This window comes from Pseudorca crassidens, chromosome 4 (genome assembly GCF_039906515.1).
Source record: "Pseudorca crassidens isolate mPseCra1 chromosome 4, mPseCra1.hap1, whole genome shotgun sequence".
NCBI classification, from domain to species: Eukaryota; Metazoa; Chordata; class Mammalia; order Artiodactyla; family Delphinidae; genus Pseudorca; species Pseudorca crassidens.
In genome coordinates, this window is record NC_090299.1 from 25,691,067 (window position 1) to 25,711,897 (window position 20,831).

Genomic DNA, 20,831 nt, shown 5'->3' on the forward strand with positions numbered 1-20,831 from the left:
GGATGTGTTGATAAAAGTACTAGAACTTTCCAATAGAAGGATATATATGGAGATATTTTCTGAAAACTAATTTGATGACAGTTATCAAAAGGTTTGTAAAGGTACTTTTGTGCTGTGATTCCTCTTCTGGAATCAATCATAAGAAAACCTCAAAAGGATTAAAAATATGTATCCCTTTTTTGTTCATCGAGGTACTAATCATAATAACAAAAGGAAAAGTAAATATCCAACAATATAGAATTGTGTCACACCGAAATGGAGTATTCTTCAGCATTTCATGATGGTTTTAATCCATAGAATGATAATTAAAACATAGTGTTCCATTCTAATGTGTGGATAGATATTAATCAAATAAGCAAAAAGGTATATAATTAGAAATTTTGAATGCTCTGTGAGGAAGTATGGGAGGTGCTATGAGAACACTCTCTAGAGAAGTCAACTTTAGACTTAAAACTGATGGACGAGTAGGTTTAACTGAGTGAGAGTAGAGGGAGAGTGGGGCAGAGGGAAAGTATGTGTGGTCCCCTGGGTGCAAAGAACCACAGCACAGCTGAAGAACTAAAAGAAAGGGTTCATGTGGTTAGAGAGCAAAACCTGAGGTGGAGACCTGTGGGAGATGAGTCTGAGAGGCAGATGGGGGCTAGAAGCCAAGTGGGAGAACCAAGTGGCCGCCATTCCTTGAGCCATCGAAAGCCTTTTTAAAATGTTAAACCAGTGTGTAACTACCAGAATTCCTTTTAGAAAACATGATACTATCTGCTATTTGAAGAATGGATTGGAGTGGAAGAAGTAACCACTCAGAGAAGTCAAGTAGAGGCTATTGCAATAGTCCTGCTGTGAAATGGCAGTAGCAAGGACAAAGATAGTAAGTAGAAATGAAATGAAGGATAAAGTGTCAAGAGATAGGGATTAAAATCAACAGAGCCTGGAGAGAAAACAGTGTCAAAGATAAATCAAATTTCCAGTCTGGGCAACTGGATGATAACCATATATTCCCGTGAAAAAGAAGCACTGAAGAAGGATACAGGTGTTGTGCAGGGGTGGGGGAAGGCTAAAGATGTGACACAGATGGAAATCATGAGGTTATGGCATCACTGTCACACCAAAAGCAGCAATAAAGGTGGCTGGCACTGTGGGGAAGGGTCTGAGCAGGAGACAGAAATTTGTGAATCAGAGGCAAAAAGCCACAGAAATGGTGAAATCGCCTAAGGAGAAGGTTCAGAGAAGAAAAGTAGAGAACAGAATGAAGCAGCCAGAGAGAAAACAGCCAGAGGAGTAATAAAAAGTTCCAGCAGATACCAAGAAAGGAGTACTACCAAATGAAGGAGGTTACAGCAATGTCAAACAGCTGCTAAGAAATTAGACAATTAGGCAAAATAAGGGCTAAACCGTTTTCATTCAGTTGAAAGACATGGAGGGAAGTGAAACTTTTAGCAAACAAGACACAGCGATCAAGGAAGATGTGTTTATAGTGGTGGTGATTTGAATAATAATGAAAAGTTTTCAAAGGAAGAAGGATGTTAAAGGTCCCCCAAGAGAAAATGGGGAATCAGCCCTGGGAGGATCCTGAGAGATCTGAAGGGTGGCTACAGGAAATAGCTTAGATGGGAGGGAAGCACTCCATTTCCAGAGTTCTTCACTTTTCTTGTGCTGGGACCCTTCCGGCAGTAGGGTGGAGTCCATGTTCCCCATTTCAGAAATATATTTTTAAAGCATTAAAATACATAGTATTACAAAGGAAACAACTATATAGAAAAGTAATTAAAATCAGTAACAAATTTAAAATCAAATTTGTTTAAAAACAAATTTAAATTTACTGATTTTAAATTAAAAGTAATTTAAAATCAGTAACAAATATTTACTAAATCATTAAATGGAAATATCTAATGATGGGGCTAATACTACTGTAATTTTGAAATAGCGGTGAGTATAAACATTTGATATATCTAAAAGACCTGTAATGTGATTAAAAAGAACTGATTTTTATTGGTGGTAAGATCACAAGTACAGTACATACCAAATTTTATTTAGAAGTTACTAAAAATAAAGAGACACTTTTTTGAAGATTCAAGTTCATAGATCCTCTGAATTCTATCAGCGGGAGTTATTAAGAACCCCTGCATTGAAACTTAAGGGATAGAAAAGGGTATAAATGTACTTGCTGGTAAATTTGAAGGTCTGGGATAGAGAAATTAAAGTGACTATGATGGTCTCTTTTTCCTTTAAAAAGTTGAGAACAAGTTAATCTAATGAAAAGAGGGGGGAAATTTGGGAGGCAGTGGTTTGAGGAGAGAAAAAAGGGGGTATGAAATCTTGCTACAGGGGTGAGGTAAAGTTGACCAGAGAAATGTAAAATTGCCCATTGCAATGAAAGCCTAATTAAAGCTGATGACCTTGAATTTAAGGTGGTAATAATCTATATGTACTAAAATCCCAATGATATGAGTGCATACATAAATTAATGTCAAAATAAAGTAGATTAAAAGAAAAAATTTAATAGCATTGTAAAATAACAAGTAATTTTTCTTTTTCCTTTATTCTTTTTCTTGACTTTTCAAAATTTCTTCAATAAACATATCGCTAAGAACAAATAATGATGGACAGGAAAACGTGACACTGCAAACTGAGATTTCCAGTGGTTAGGAATTCAAGTGGAACACTTGTTTTGGGAGCAAAATGCAGAAATTATTGTTAGAATCCATGAGTCAATGACTCCCTAATATACAAAAATGTGTCTTTCTCACTATAACAAAATTCATATTGCAAAGCAAGATAAACTTATTTTTTTCAATCGTGCCAAAAATATTGAGTTATTAAGCCTTAATGAAACATTTTGAATGTGAACACTTGGGGAAAAATGTTGCACATTTTCCTGGCAGAAAAAATGGTCACTACTTAGAGCAGCTTATATGAATCTCTTTTTTTTTTCCATATGGATTCAACTATTTTTTTTTAAAAAGAGAGAATCTATGCCTGCTTCTTCAAGTAAATTCTTTGAACATACACATTTGAAATGAATAATTTTTTCTGATAATACTTTTTATTGCTATATTGCTAAGAGTAGGGTCCCCATCCTGCTGTACATTTCAAAATAATGCAACCTATTACTTACGTTGCATTATTACCCAGTCCTGTCTATTCAGTAAGTACCATAAATTTGAAGCTCAGCAGGTATAATTCAGAAAGTCCTACAAATGTCACCTGCCACTATAATTTCTACCCCACATTTTTATAATGGGCCTCACAGAGAACCTATAGTGCTATTTTTTCCAATTCTGTGTGACTTCTGGTCATATTTTTACACTAATCTTTTTAGTTGCATAAATATAAAAAAAAAGTTGGTGCTAAACTGGTATAAGTCAATATAGAGCAGATTAAGTACAATTCCATATTATCACTGTGCAAAGTAGAAATGTTCGCATTACTGTATTAACGTGCACATAGTATGTTTATATTTCTTCACTCAAGTTACCCTGTTTCTACACCTTGTATTAATTAAATGTACTATGTAGTCTCTATGTATGTAGCATAATGCATTTACAAATAAGGTCAATAAGTATGCAATTACGAGAAGGCTTCAAAAGTATTATTATTTCTACCAACCTACCACTCACTAGTTACACTTTAACCATTTACCACTTAATCATCTTTACTTTCTTAGCAATTTTTATTTCTAACATATATAAGGGCTGCTATTACATAATTCTATCAGGCTCTAATATACTTCCATCCTTATCCTGTAGTAAATTTTCTTTAAGTTCACTTTTAGATATCTTGCAAAATCAATTCATCCATTCCCACACACCTCATACATCCTCACTCAAATTTACTTTAAAGTTCTCTTAGTTTCCACATTTATTTTTTTCTGCTTATTAAAATCTTTCTCACTACACTTTAGCTCAAAAGCATCAACCATTAAAAAAGATCCCTTCATCTTTCATTCAGAACTAATCACTTATTGGTCTGGCTATCACAGCAAATAACTTATATCTCTAGTCAAATATATGACTTTATCACAATCTGTTAATCTGTTGTTTTCCATACCAGATTTTGATTTCTTTGAAGACAGCAATTTTGTCTTACCTATAGCTTTTTATCTCTAGAATCTATTGCAGGTTTTTGTTCTGGGAAGGATCTTAATAAATGCTTATAAAATTGTATTGATTTGTGTGAGGCTCTTGAGCTTGACCAATGATGGTAGGATGTGAAAGATTCAGAGAATTTGGTACTGAAAAGCAGTAGTGAATTGGTATTTAGGAATTAGCAGAGTTAGGTGGAAACCCTTGGGAGGGTAAAAGCAAAGTGCCTTGGGCAACATCAACATAAATATGACACCTGAACAAGCATGAATAAACATCTGCCTTCTCTGTACCCATAGCACCTGCCACATAGGGATATTGGGGAATTGTCGGAACCCTCAGGAGTGGCTGTAATGAAACAAGAGCACAGTAATATGTAAGCCTACTCCTGCCAATCAAAATCTCTTTTCATCAGGCTTGATCTGTCTGGTCCCTGACATCTTTTCACTTATAATCAGACCCATGGAGAAAATCCTTGTACTCTGTCTCTTGTCTTACACCTAAACGTTTTAGACATGAAGACAACCACAGGCTTATCTGAATGCTACTTGATATATATGGAAGGCTTATACTCTATATAAACAATATGCCAATGCCTAGCCTTCAATATAGTGTGCACTTTTCACCTTATTTTTCATTCTAAAGTCAATTAATTATTTTTAGTTACTCTTTTTGGAATAAAAGACACATGACACACACATATATCCACACATCAAACACATACATGCACACATACCTATGCAGGCATAAAGAAAATTAATTTTACAATTGACTTTCTTATTAAAGCACCAAAGATCACACGAAGATCCAGCTGCCCTGAGGTTTAATTTCTATGAAGTTATCACAACAGCACATTGGGCCCCATCTGACCTGAAAACTTTGCAGAGAAGATGCCTATTACCTGGATGGTATGCAGTCCACATAGAAAGATGGCTAACTTACTTTGCTACTTCTCAGGTAATGTCCTGAACTGAATTTCTTCTGTTTATTATATCCTCATAGTGTTGCACTGACAAACAGAAAATATAAATTAACATTGCCACAGATAGCAATTTATTATCAGAGATGACCATACCTAAGGAAGAAATGTGGATTTTTACATTTTTAATGTCAATGGTAGTACTACAATGTTAAGTGGCTGTGAAACACATTCTGGGGATCTTCTTTTGGATAGTAGCTGGTCTCAAAGTGGTAGGGCCTCACACAGGAGGCATCAGGTGCTTCACAGGCAATAACCAGTAGAGGAGCAGCCAGTTAGAACCTTTATGGAACACCATGTGCAGATACCCATGTGTCATCTGTCCTGTGGGAATCTTATAAGGAAAGAAGGAGGTTATGGATTAGACTGTCAAAATGGAAAGTGTTGTAACAGCTCCAGGAACTTGGGATAGAACAGGAAATAAGGATTTGCGGAAAGCGTCCACATCCTTTATCTTCTTCATTCCAGTCAGGTCACAACTAAAACCTGAGTTCTCTGTTGTGGTTTGTAAGGAGAATAGATGGGTAATTTTCATCTGTGTGCCCATTATATTTCCAAGCCATTGGCTCCAAGGTTAACTCATGGAATTTCATAGGTTGGATAATTATCTGTATTACAGAGCAGATGGAAAATCGCGTTTCTACTGAACTACTAAATCAAGAGAGTGTCGGTGTTTATGATTTACAATCAAGTTAGTTAAGGGTTATAAAAAATGCCTTTGGCAAAATTTGCTGTTTATTTGGAAGGACACAAGAATAGTAAACATTAACATGTATGCTAAGTAGTGCATATTTTCTTCCTTTTCACACTGATCTAATTGATTAACATCATACCAGGTTAAGGGAGGCAGCTTGGTCTATTTAATTTAATTTTGTTCTTCATAAAGTGACTATTTTTGACTCTACAGTTGCTAATTATTGATGGACAGCAGCTGAGATCTGACCCAGTTACTGTGATGGACGAAGTCCAGAAGTTTCTGGGAGTTACACCTCATTATAATTACTCTGAAGCACTAACGTGAGTCTATTCTCATGGTTGATTTCATTTCCATTATTTGCCATCATAAATTATCACTGGTAGGTGTGTATATAGCATCATTAATACTAGGTATGAATTTATACATCATTATGCTACTCAAAAGCAGTCAAAGGAATGTCCTCATTATTCATGTAGTGTCTCCCTTTTGAATACCAGGAACACTTTACCTTATAGGCATTTTATGTATCACAAATTCCCCTTTTTGTGAGCTTTTTCCCAGTATAAATTTGTTTAAGTAAACTTTCTACATGCCTGCTCTATGCAGAAAGCGTCTAGGAATTGACGTTACAAAGGTGGAAAAGATGATCTCTTTCCCCAAGTAATTTACAGGTTAGAAATAAAATATTGATGGCCTCCTTTAGCTCTGTGAAAGTGAGTAGTGTTTTGGGCAGAATTGGGAAAGGGATACATTCATGTTTTACTCTGTATTTTTTAAATTGTGTATAACCAAATATAATCATGTGTAATGTTGTAGTTATTATTGCACAGCTGACCGCCCAGAACCTACCGGCATGTAACCGTAGCCATTTTATTATGCTCATGGAGCCTGTGGGCTGGGAATTTAGACAGGACACAGCCAGGACAGCTTGTCTCTGCTCAAAATATATACTTGGGCCCATATTTGGGAAGACATGAATATCTAGGTATGACTTGAATGGCTGGAGACTGGAGTCTTCTGGAAGCTTCTTTACTCACACCTTTGGCTCTTGGACTGGGATAGCTCGAAGCTGAGCTCAAAGGGACAAGACCTCTGTGTGACTTTCTCACAGTGTGGTGGCTTTGTGTTCTGAGAGGGGGTGGTATATCGAGGGAATGTGGTTCAAGGTCTTCTCTGACCTAGCCTTGCAAGTCACATAGCATCACTTACGCCATATTCTATTGATTGCAACCAAGTCACTAGAGCCAGTGCAAATCCAAGGGGAGGGAAAGGAGCCTCCACCTCTTGATGAGGAGGGGCAAGGGCGTTCTGCAGAAGAGAATGTGGGAGAGGGGGATATTCTTGCAGTCACCTTGGGAAAATAAAATCATGTACTTGGGTGACTGAAAATGGAAAAAAAAGTGTAAAGAAGCAAAATAACAAACAAAAACAAAAGCTCCAAGCAGTCAAAATATATATTTAAAAGGGCATGTACTTGATGCCCTCACAAAGGCCTGATATACAGCCTATTAAGTTTTAGGCAAAATTTTGACAAGCTTGATTATATAATTTCCCAGTTCGCAGCAGATTAGAATCAGCAATTAGACAATTAGAGAGGGTAATGGAAGGACAGGAAAAGAAGCAATAAGATTGGGTTGTTCCTTATCCACTAAAACAAGTCTAATGAAGTTTCTACCTACACATGGAAATAACAACACAAGGCATGGCCCCTGTTGATTAAGTAGACAAAGCTTCCAGAATACGTTTACATAAATACTTATTGATGTCAGCATGTCTTCCCCTGCCTGCCTGCAGTAGTTTAGGGAATGGTTCTGTCCTGTTTACTACAAATAGTTCCTTATGGTTCAAAAAGCCTGTAAAATCATACTTTTAAAGAAGAGATTACAAACAAGTACAGAATATATGGTTTTGAATACATCTCACACATCACAAAAATTAATAACTATAGTGATGTTCAGTGTAATAAAAGAACTTGTAAGGCAACAAATTCATCTCCTCAAAGTTGTCTCACAGTTATTTGAGAAAGGCTTTGCATCTTAATTTCACAATTTCATGCCTACTGAAACCAAACCATAGAACAAGGAATTGATATAACTTAGCAAGAATAAATGCCCATTGTTAGACTTCGGGTCTATAACATTGTCAATGCAGTAAATGAAACCAAGGCAGCAAAGTAATGTGGATTCAAGGGTATGGCAACCCTATCTAAAAGAATGACTTTCAATATTCTGGATGGCTCTCCTTCCTCAGGTTGTATTAAGCTCTGCCTCACAACAGCTGTTTGGAGAGCAAGGAGAGACAGCAGCCCGTCCTGAGACCTCTGTACACCGGAGAGCAAAGGAGATGCTCTTAGTGTGTATAAATATCTTGGCTTGGTTGCCAGAGCTGTATTTTACCTTAATGCAGTTAAATATTCTCATCCTGAGGCAGAAAATGCTGTTTAGGGGCACTGTCATGCTGCCTTCCCCATTTCATTTTGCACAGCATGCAGAATTGTTTTTCCTCCTGGGAAATTAATGAAAACTAGAGGAAGTCCTATGATAGGCAAGGAGCAGATTGAAAAGTCCAGGTTGGAAATGACTCTGTCTTCCTTTTATCCATTTAACCAGTGATGTATTTAATTTTAATTGATAACAAGTACTAGGACAACCTGGACTGCAAGGATCAGGTCTCTAATAATAGATTGGGCAGGAAACTATAAAGAAAAATTCCCTCTCCCCCTAAATGAGTTCACATATGTGCAGAAGCAAATTGCAGGTGCACCGGTATTATAGGAATGGGCCCAGGGCAACAAAATATTCTGCAACTAATTAACTTTACGTCCTACTCAATTATGCTCCATCTTTCTAAAACATCTGCTGAGCAACAAAAATGCAAACCTTTTCGATGTTTTATGCATGCAGCAAGTCCCATAGCAGTAAATTTAAAACTTCCCTTCCTATTTGGTTTATTCTTTCATTTTTCCTACCTTGTTAGTCCTAAACAAAAATTCTTATATATCTGAGTTTAAACCAAATAATTAGGCCACACATTCTTTTGTAACTTTTTGCAGCCATGGGAGCAAAACAACATTAGAATTTTCTTTAAGAGTATCAGGTCTGAATTAACCAATAGGATCATCTGCCTTCAACAAAAGAAATGAAAATTTGTCTAATCTTACATTCACCATTTGTATAATCTGTGTCTCAAGTTCTCTGGAAAAATATAGTGAATTATATCTTTACCCTTTTAATTTCCTCCTTGAAAAGTATAAACATATTGAACTGTTAAAAAAATATAGCAGTTTTCTTAGAAGCTTTAATTCAGGTTTATATACATGGAAGCAAAGTAAGTGTCCATCAACAGATGAATGGATAAAGAAGATGTGGCACATATATACAATGGAATATTACTCAGCCATAAAAAGAAATGAAATTGAGTTATTTGTAGTGAGGTGGATGGACCTAGAGTCTGTCATACAGAGTGAAGTAGGTCAGAAAGAGAAAAACAAATACCATATGCTAATACATATATATGGAATCTAAAAAGAACAAAAAAGTGGTCATAAAGAACCTAGGGGTAAGACGGGAATAAAGATGCAGACCTACTAGAGAATGGACTTGAGGACATGGGGCAGGGGAATGGTAAGCTGGGACAAAGTGAGAGAGTGGCATGGACATATATACACTACCAAATGTAAGATAGCTAGCTAGTGGGAAGCAGCCACATAGCACAGGGAGATCAGGGGTGGGTTTGGGAGAGTGGGAGGGAGGGAGATGTAAGAGGGAGGATATATGGGGATATATGTATATGTATAGCTGATTCACTTTGTTATAAAGCAGAAACTAACACACCATTGTAAAGCAATTATACTCCAATAAAGATGTTAAAAAAAAAGAAGTATATTTTCATTACAGTCACCTTACTATATACCACTTAATGATGTCAAAGAAATCTGTGTATAACTTATAATCATTATATTTTTATTATCATTTATATATTTGATCTTTTGTAGTTTTGATCCCCAAAAGGGCTTTTGGTGTCAACTACTGGAAGGAGGAAAGACCAAATGCCTTGGAAAAAGCAAAGGTCGAAAGTATCCACCCATGGATCCAGAGGTAATATTTTCCTCATCTTTGAAATACACTGGTAGAACCCTGCGCATACAACTGTTTCAAAGCTAGCAGACAATATATTTGATTCCTTTTTCTGCTTTTTCGTTGCTATCAATAGTTTTATATATTTGGAAAATAAATAGACCAACAGAGATAGATGACTGATAGATAGATATCTGTAGAAATTGTGTGCTGGGATGCAATTCAAACATAAATACTTACTGAACAGTAATTCCTTTCCAAATGTGTACTTAAATAAATTATCTACTAAACAAGTGATTTCGGATAAAATATATAAGCATTATTATTACATATTAAATACATATATCCAGCACGTATACAATGCCTGGTACTGAGTTAAGCAAAGGAGAGTGAACTGCTCTGATCACCAATTACAACATATGGTGGAGAGGTTCTTCCACATCACCAAGCAAGGCTCAGACACCAGCTGGGTGTCCCACAACTCAACACAATTCTGACACTGTCTTCCCAAAGATAGTAACAGATCCCACAGGCTAAGGGCCACATCCTACAAGAGTCCCTCCCTGTTCAGGTTTTCACCTCAAGTCCCAAGTCCAGGTTATCACCTCCATCTTGAACCACTGGCTATAGATTGGACGTTCCAAAACCCCCCTCCTTGGTTCTGATGAATATGCTAGAGTGGCTCCCAAAACTCAGAGAAACATTTTCCTTATTGGATCACTGTTTTATTACAAATGGATATAACTCAGAAATAGATATATGTGATATATCAGATATATGAGGTGCAGATATATGAGGTGCAGATATATGAGGTGCATAGGCCAAGATATGGGGTAAGGGTGTGGAGGTTCCATGCCTTTTCTGATTTCTCTAGTCTCTCTACATGTTCATCAACCCAGAAACTCTCCAAACCCTATCCTTTTTGGGTTTTTATGGAAGTTTCATTACAGTGACATGATTGATTAAATCACTGACAAATGGTGATTGATTCAACCTCCAGCCCCTCTCCCTTACCCCATGGTGAGGGGATAACATTAAAGTTCCAACCTTTTGCACCAGAGGGCACACAGCAGAAGCAAGAAGAACTACAATCCTGCAGCCTGTGGAACAAAAACCACATTCACAGAAAGATAGACAAGATGAAAAGGCAGAGGGCTATGTACCAGATGAAGGAACAAGATAAAACCACAGAAAAACAACTACATGAAGTGGAGATAGGCAACCTTTCAGAAAAAGAATTCAGAATAATGATAGTGAAGATGATCCAGGACCTCAGAAAAAGAATGGAGGCAAAGATCAAGAAGATGCAAGAAATGTTTAACAAAGACCTAGAAGAATTAAAGAACAAACAAACAGAGATGAACAATACAATAACCGAAATGAAAACTACACTAGAAGGAATCAATAGCAGAATAACTGAGGCAGAAGAACGGATAAGTGACCTGCAAGATAAAATAGTGGAAATAACTACTGCAGAGCAGAATAAAGAAAAAAGAATGAAAAGAACTGAGGACAGTCTCAGAGACCTCTGAGACAACATTAAATGCACCAACATTCGAATTATAGGGGTTCCAGAAGAAGAAGAGAAAAAGAAAGGGACTGAGAAAATATTTGAAGAGATTATAGTTGAAAACTTCCCTAATATGGGAAAGGAAATAGTTAATCAAGTCCAGGAAGCACAGAGAGTCCCATACAGGATAAATACAAGGAGAAATACGCCAAGACACATATTAATCAAACTGTCAAAAATTAAATACAAAGAAAGCATATTAAAAACAGCAAGGGAAAAACAACAAATAACACATAAGGGAATCCCCATAAGGTTAACAGCTGATCTCTCAGCAGAAACCCTACAAGACAGAAGGGAGTGGCAGGACATACTGAAAGTGATGAAGGAGAAAAACCTGCAGCCAAGATTACTCTACCCAGCAAGGATCTCATTCAGATTTGATGGAGAAATTAAAACCTTTACAGACAAGCAAAAGCTGAGAGTTCAGCACCACCAAACCAGCTTTACAACAAATGCTAAAGGATCTTCTCTAGGCAAGAAACACAAGAGAAGGAAAAGACCTATAATAACGAACTCAAAACAATTTAGAAAATGGGAATAGGAACATACATATCGATAATTACCTTAAATGTAAATGGACTAAATGCTCCCACCAAAAGACACAGATTAGCTGCATGGATACAAAAACAAGACCCTTATATATGCTGTCTACAAGAGACCCACTTCAGACCTACAGACACATACAGACTGAAAGTAAGGGGATGGAAAAAGATATTCCATGCAAATGGAAACCAAAAGAAAGCTGGAGTAGCAATTCTCATATCAGAAAAAATAGACTTTAAAATAAGGACTATTAAAAGAGACAAAGAAGGACACTACATAATGATCAAGGGATCGATCCAAGAAGAAGATATAACAATTGTAAATATTTATGCACCCAACATAGGAGCACCTCAATACATAAGGCAAATACTAACAGCCATAAAAGGGGAAATCGACAGTAACACATTCATAGTAGGGGACTTAAACACCCCACTTTCACCCATGGACAGATCATCCAAAATGAAAATAAATAAGGAAACACAAGCTTTAAATGATACATTAAACAAGATGGACTTAATTGATATTTATAGGACACTCCATCCAAAAACAACAGAATACACATTTTTCTCAAGTGCTCATGGAACATTCTCCAGGATAGATCATATCTTGGGTCACAAATCAAGCCTTGATAAATTTAAGAAAATTGAAATTGTATCAAGTATCTTTGCTGACCACAACGCCATGAGACTAGATATCAATTACAGGAAAAGATCTGTAAAAAATACAAACACATGGAGGCTAAACAATACACTACTTAATAATGAAGTGATCACTGAAGAAATCAAAGAGGAAATAAAAAAATACCTAGAAAAAAATGACAATGGAGACACAATGACCCAAAACCTATGGGATGCAGCAAAAGCAGGTCTAAGAGGGAAGTTTATAGCAATACAAGCCCACCTTAAGAAGCAGGAAACATCTCGAATGAACAACCTAACCTTGCACCTCAAGCAATTAGAGAAAGAAGAACAAGAAAACCGCAAAGCTACCAGAAGGAAAGAAATCATAAAAATCAGATCAGAAATAAATGAAAAAGAAATGAAGGAAACAATAGCAAAGATAAATAAAACCAAGAGCTGGTTCTTTGAGAAGATAAACAAAATTGATAAACCATTAGCCAGACTCATCAAGAAAAAAAGGGAGAAGACTCAAATCAATAGAATTAGAAATGAAAAAGGAGAGGTAACAACTGACGCTGCAGAAATAAAAAAGATCATGAGAGATTACTACAAGCAACTCTATGCCAATAAAATGGACAACCTGGAAGAAATGGACAAATTCTTAGAAATGCACAACCTGCCAAGACTGAATCAGGAAGAAATAGAAAAAATGAACAGACCAATCACAAGCACTGAAATTGAAACTGTGATTAAAAATCTTCCAACAAACAAAAGCCCAGGACCAAATGGCTTCACAGGCGAATTCTATCAAACATTTAGAGAAGAGCTAACACCTATCCTTCTCAAACTCTTCCAAAATGTAGCAGAGGGAGGAACACTCCCAAATTCCTTCTACAAGGCCACCATCACCTTGATACCAAAACCAGACAAGGATGTCACAAAGAAAGAAAACTACAGGCCAATATCACTGATGAACATAGATGCAAAAATCCTCAACAAAATACTAGCAAACAGAATCCAACAGCACATTAAAAGGATCATACACCATGATCAAGTGGGGTTTATTCCAGGAATGCAAGGATTCTTCAATATACACAAATCAATCAATGTGATAAACCATATTAACAAATTGAAGGAGAAAAACCATATGATCATCTGAATAGATGCAGAGAAAGCTTTTGACAAAATTCAACACCCATTTATGATAAAAACCCTGCAGAAAGTAGGCATAGAAGGAACTTTCCTCAACATAATAAAGGCCATATATGACAAGCCCACAGCCAACATCATCCTCAATGGTGAAAAACTGAAACCATTTCCATTAAGATCAGGAACAAGACAAGGTTGCCCACTCTCACCACTCTTATTCAACATAGTTTTGGAAGTTTTAGCCACAGCAATCAGAGAAGAAAAGGAAATAAAAGGAATCCAAATCGGAAAAGAAGAAGTAAAGCTGTCACTGTTTGCAGATGACATGATCCTATACATAGAGAATCCTAAAGATGCTACCAGAAAACTACTAGAGCTAATCAATGAATTTGGTAAAGTGGCAGGATAGAAAATTAATGCACAGAAATCTCTGGCATTCCTATATACTAATGATGAAAAATCTGATAGTGAAATCAAGAAAACACTCCCATTTACCATTGCAACAAAAAGAATAAAATATCTAGGAATAAACCTACCTAAGGAGACAAAAGACCTGTATGCAGAAAATTATAAGACACTGATGAAAGAAATTAAAGATGATACAAATAGATGGAGAGATATACCATGTTCTTGGATTGGAAGAATCAACATTGTGAAAATGACTCTACTACCCAAAGCAATCTAAATATTCAATGCAATCCCTATAAAACTACCACTGGCATTTTTCACAGAACTAGAACAAAAAATTTCACAATTTGTATGGAAACACAAAAGACCCCAAATAGCCAAAGCAATCTTGAGAACGAAAAAAGGAGCTGGAGGAATCAGGCTCCCTGACTTCAGACTATACTACAAAGCTACAGTGATCAAGACAGTGTGGTACTGGCACAAAAACAGAAAGATAGATCAATGGAACAGGATAGAAAGCCCAGAGATAAACCCACACACATATGGACACCTTATCTTTGATAAAGGTGGCAGGAGTGTACAGTGGAGAAAGGACAGTCTCTTCAATAAGTGGTGCTGGGAAAACTGGACAGGTACATGTAAAAGTATGAGATTAGATCACTCCCTAACACCATACACAAAAATAAGCTCAAAATGGATTAAAGACCTAAATGTAAGGCCAGAAACTATCAAACTCTTAGAGGAAAACATAGGCAGAACACTCTATGACATAAATCACAGCAAGATCCTTTCTAACCCACCTCCTAGAGTAATGGAAATAAAAACAAAAATAAACAAATGGGACCTAATGAAACTTCAAAGCTTTTGCACAGCAAAGGAAACCATAAAGAAGACCAAAAGACAACCCTCAGAATGGGAGAAAATATTTGCAAATGAAGCAACTGACAAAGGATTAATCTCCAAAATTTACAAGCAGCTCATGCAGCTCAATATCAAAAAAACAAACAACCCAATCCAAAAATGGGCAGAAGACCTAAATAGACATTTCTCCAAAGAAGATATACAGACTGCCAACAAACACATGAAAGAATGCTCAACATCATTAATCATTAGAGAAATGCAAATCAAAACTACAAGATATCATCTCACACCAGTCAGAATGGCCATCATCAAAAATCTAGAAACAATAAATGCTGGAGAGGGTGTGGAGAAAAGGGAACACTCTTGCACTGCTGGTGGGAGTGTGAATTGGTTCAGCCACTGTGGAGAACAGTATGGAGGTTCCTTAAAAATCTACAAATAGAACTACCATATGACCCAGCAATCCCACTACTGGGCATATACCCTGAGAAAACCAAAATTCAAAAAGAGTCATGTACCAAAATGTTCATTGCAGCTCTATTTACAGTGGCCTGGAGATGGAAACAACCTAAGTGTCCATCATTGGATGAATGGATAAAGAAGATGTGGCACATATATACAATGGAATATTACTCAGCCATAAAAAGAAACGAACTTGAGCTATTTGTAATGAGGTGGATAGACCTAGAGTCTGTCATACAGAGTGAAGTAAGTCAGAAAGAAAAAGACAAACACTGTATGCTAACACATATATATGGAATTTAAGAAAAAAAAAATGTCATGAAGAACCTAGGGGTAAGGCAGGAATAAAGACGCAGACCTAGTAGAGAACGGACTTGAGGTTATGGGGAGGGGGAAGGGTGAGCTGTGACAGGGCGAGAGAGAGTCATGGACATATACACACTAACAAACGTAGTAAGGTAGATAGCTAGTGGGAAGTAGCCGCATGGCACAGGGATATTGGCTCGGTGCTTTGTGACAGCCTGGAGGGGTGGGATAGGGAGGGTGGGAGGGAGGGAGACGCAAGAAGGAAGACATATGGGAACATATATATATGTATAACTGATTCACTTTGTTATAAAGCAGAAACTAACACACCATTGTAAAGCAATTATACCCCAATAAAGATGTTAAAAAAAAAAAAAACCCAAAACAATTAAGAAAATGGTTCACAGGAACATACATATCGATAATTACCTTAAACGTGAATGGTTTAAATGCTCCAACCAAAAGACACAGGCTTGCTGAATGGATACAAAAACAAGTCTACAAGAGACCCACTTCAGATCTAGGGACACATACAGACTGAAAGTGAGGGGATGGAAAAAGATATTCCATGCAAATGGAAATCAAAAGAAAGCTGGAGTAGCTATACTCATATCAGATAAAATAGACTTTAAAATAAAGAATGTCACAAGAGACAAGGAAGGACACTACATAATGATCAAGGAATCAATCCAAGAGGAAGATATAACAATTATAAATATATACGCTCCCAACATAGGAGCACCTCAATACATAAGGCAACTGCTAACAGCTGTAAAAGAGGAAATCAACAGTAACACAATAATAGTGGGGGACTTTAACACCTCACTTACACCAATGGACAGATCATCCAAAATGAAAATAAATAAGGAAACACAAGCTTTAAATGACACAATAGACCACATAGATTTATAGGATATTCCATCCAGAAACAGCACATTACACTATCTTCTCAAGTGCGCACGGAACATTCTCCAGGATAGATCACATCTTGGGTCACAAATCAAGCCTCAGTAAATTTAAGAAAACTGAAATCACATCAAGCACCTTTTCTGACCACAATGCTGTGAGATTAGAAATGTTACAGGGAAAAAATATAAAAAACACAAACACATGGACTAAGCAATACGTTACTAAATAACCAAGAGATCACTGAGGAAATCAAAGAGGAAATCAAAAAATACCTAGAAAAAAATGACATGAAAACACGACAATCCAAATCCTATGGGATGCAGCAAAAGCAGTTCTAAGAGGGAAGTTTATAGCTATACAAGCCTACCTCAAGCAACAAGAAAAATCTCAAATAAACAATCTAACCTTACATCTAAAGGAACTAGAGAAAGAAGAACAAACAAAACCCAAAGTTAGCAGAAGGAAAGAAATCATAAATATCAGAGCAGAAATAAATGAAATAGAAACAAAGAAAACAATAGCAAAGATCAATAAAACTAAAAGCTGGTTCTTTGAGAAGATAAACAAAATTGATAAACCATTAGCCAGACTCATCAAGAAAAAGAGGGAGAGGACTCAAATCAATAAAATTAGATATGAAAAAGGAGAAGTTAAACAGACACCACAGAAATACAAAGCATCCTAAGAGACTACTACAAGCAACTCTATGCCAGTAAAATGGACAACCTGGAAGAAATGGACACATCCTTAGAAAGGTATAACCTTCCAAGACTGAACCAGGAAGAAATAGAAAATATGAACAGATGAATCACAAGGAATGAAATTGAAACTGTGATTAAAAATCTTCCAGCAAACGAAAGTCCAGGACCAGATGGCTTCACAGGTGAATTCTATCAAACACTTAGAGAAGAGCTAACACCCATCCTTCTCAAACTCTTCCAAAAAATTGCAGAGGAAGGAACACTTCCAAACTCATTCTATGAGGCCACCATCACCCTGATACCAAAACCAGACAAAGATACTACAAAAAAGAAAATTACAGACCAATATCACTGATGAATATAGATGCAAAAATTCTCAACAAAATACTAGCAAACAGAATCCAACAACACATTAAAAGGATCATACACCATGATCAAGTGGGATTTATCCCAGGGATGCAAGGATTCTTCAACATATACAAATCAATCAATGTAATACACCATATTAACAAATTGAAGAATAAAAACTATATGATCATCTCAATAGATGCAGAAAAAGCTTTTGACAAAATTCAACACCCATTTATGATAAAAAAACTCTCCAGAAAGTGGGCATAGAGGGAACCTACCTCAACATAATAAAGGCCATATATGACAAACCCACAGCAAACATCATTCTCAATGGTGAAAAACTGAAAGCGTTTCCTCTAAGATCAGGAAAAACACAAGGATGTCCACTCTCACCACTATTGTTCAACATAGTCTTGGAAGTCCTAGCCACGGCAATCAGAAAAGAAAAAGAAATAAAAGGAATACACATTGGAAAAGAAGAAGTAAACCTGTCACTGTTTGCAGATGACATGATACTATACATAGAGAATCTTAAAGATGCCACCAGAAAACTACTAGAGCCTAATCAATGAATTTGGTTAAGTTGCAGGATACAAAATTAATGCACAGAAATCTCTTGCATTCCTATCATTATGATGAAAAATCTGAAAGAGAAATTAAGGAAACACTCCCATTTACCACTGCAACAAGAAGAATAAAATACCTAGGAATAAACCTACCTAAGGAGACAAAAGACCTGTATGCAGAAAATTATAAGACACTGATTAAAGAAGTTAAAGATGATACCAACAGATGGAGAGATATACCATGTTCTTAGATTGGAAGAATCAATATTGTAAAAATGACTATACTACCCAAAGCAATCTACAGATTCAATGCAATCCCTATCAAATTACCAATGACATTTCTTACGGAACTAGAACAAAAAAATCTTAAAATTTGTATGGAGACACAAAAGACCCCGAATAGCCAAAGCAGTCTTGAGGGAAAAAAATGGAGCTGGAGGAATGAGACTCCCTGACTTCAGACTATACTACAAAGCTACAGTAATCAAGACAGTACGGTACTGGCACAAAAACAGAAACATATATTAATGGAACAAGATAGAAAGCCCAGAGATAAACCCATGCACCTATGGTCAACTAATCTATGACAAAGGAGGCAAAGATATACAATGGAGAAAAGACAGCCTCTTCAATAAGTGGTGCTAGGAAAACTGGACAGCTACATGTAAAAGAATGAAATTAGAACACTCCCTAACACCATACACAAAAATAAATTCAAAATGGATTCGAGACCTAAATGTAAGTCTGGACACTATAAAACTCTTAGAGGAAAACATAGGAAGAACACTCTTTGACATAAATCACAGCAAGATCTTTTTTGACCTACCTCCTAGAGTAATGGAAATAAAAACAAAAGTATACAAATGGGACCAAATGAAACTTAAAAGCTTTTACACAGCAAAGGAAACTACAAACAAGACAAAAAGACAACCCTCAGAATGGGAGAAAATATTTGCAAATGAATCAACGGACAAAGGGTTAATCTCCTAACTATATAAACAGCTCATCAATATTAAAGAACAAACAACCCAATCCAAAAATGGGCAGAAGACCTAAATAGACATTTCTGCAAAGAGGACATACAGATGGCCAAGAGGCACATGAAGAGCTGCTCAACATCACTATTAGAGAAATGCAAATCAAAACTACAATGAGGTATCACCTCACACCAGTTAGAATGGGCATCATCAGAAAATCTACAAACAACAAATGCTGGAGAGGGTGTGGAGAAAAGGGAACCCTCTTGCACTGTTGGTGGGAATGTACATTGATACAGCCACTATGGAGAACAGTATTGAGGTTCCTTAAAAAACTAAAAATAGAATTACCATATGAACCAGCAATCCCACTACTGGGCATATACCCAGAGAAAACCATAATTCAAAAAGACACGTGCACCCCCAATATTCATTGCAGCACTATTTACAATAGCCAGATCATGGAAGCAACCTAAATGCCCATCGACAGACGAATGGATAAAGAAGTTGTGGTACATGTATACAATGGAATATTACTCAGCCATAAAAAGGAACGAAATTGGGTCATTCATTAAGACGTGGATGGATCTAGAGACTGTCATACAGAGTGAAGTAAGTCAGAAAGAGAAAAATAAATATCGTGTATTAACGCATGTATGTGGAACCTAGAAAAATGGTACAGATGAACCGGTTTGCAGGGCAGAAGTTGAGACACAGTTGTAGAGAACAAGTGTATGGACACCAAGGGGGGAAAGCCCTATGGGGTGTGGGGATGGTGGTGTGATGAATTGGGCGATTGGGATTGACATGTATACACTGATGTGTATAAAACTGATGACTAATAAGAACCTGCTGTATAAAAAATTTAAAAATAAAAAGTTCCAACCTTTTAACCACAAGGTTGGTTCCCCATGCCACCAGCCTCCATTCTTAGGTGGGGTCCATAAGCCACCTCATCAACATAACAAAATATACCTTTATCACTATCTCACTTAGGAAATTCCAAGGGTTTTAGAAGCTCTGTGCCAGAAATGGGGCCAATGATCAACTTCATATTTCTTATTATGAATCACAATATCACAAATAGGATACAAGGATAAAACAGTTATGAGCCCAGATTTATTATAGGAGGATAAGTTAGTTACAGTCACTTGTTTATAATAAGATACACAAAACAATGTGAAACTACAAAAAGGCAGGGGGAAAAAAATCTTTCAATAAAAGTTATAGTATGAGGAGATAGACTAGGATTGGGAAACCAATTAGCAATCAACTGAGCAGATATAATGAGTATCTCTCCTAAGACAAGGTGGGCAAAAGGGGGATGGAAGATATTAGGTATTACTATGGATATAGAAGAACCAGAAGGTCCTCAAACTATACCTTTGAACTCAATAATTTCAAAAGGCCTTCAAAAATCACTTTAATCTACCAAGAAATCAATGTAAAATTCCACTACTTCTATAAAAATCTTATCCAGAATTTGAAGTGTTTACAATCTGGTTTAAGGGTAGAAATGTAACGAAATTCCTGGTTAATGGTACAAGACAAAATGTGGTTATGTTAAGTCCATTTCC

The 20,831-nt window shown here is 36.5% G+C and overlaps 1 protein-coding gene across 1 annotated transcript in view; it reads left to right on the plus strand.

Moving 5' to 3' along the window:
• LOC137223465 (bifunctional heparan sulfate N-deacetylase/N-sulfotransferase 4) overlaps nucleotides 1-20,831 on the plus strand; it is a 247,142-nt gene that overhangs the window by 222,014 nt on the left and 4,297 nt on the right. The window contains exons 10-12 of the mRNA XM_067735209.1: nucleotides 4,866-5,036; nucleotides 5,966-6,075; nucleotides 9,750-9,852. Of these exons, the coding sequence (XP_067591310.1) occupies nucleotides 4,866-5,036; nucleotides 5,966-6,075; nucleotides 9,750-9,852 (384 nt within the window). The remainder of the gene's footprint in view (nucleotides 1-4,865; nucleotides 5,037-5,965; nucleotides 6,076-9,749; nucleotides 9,853-20,831) is intronic.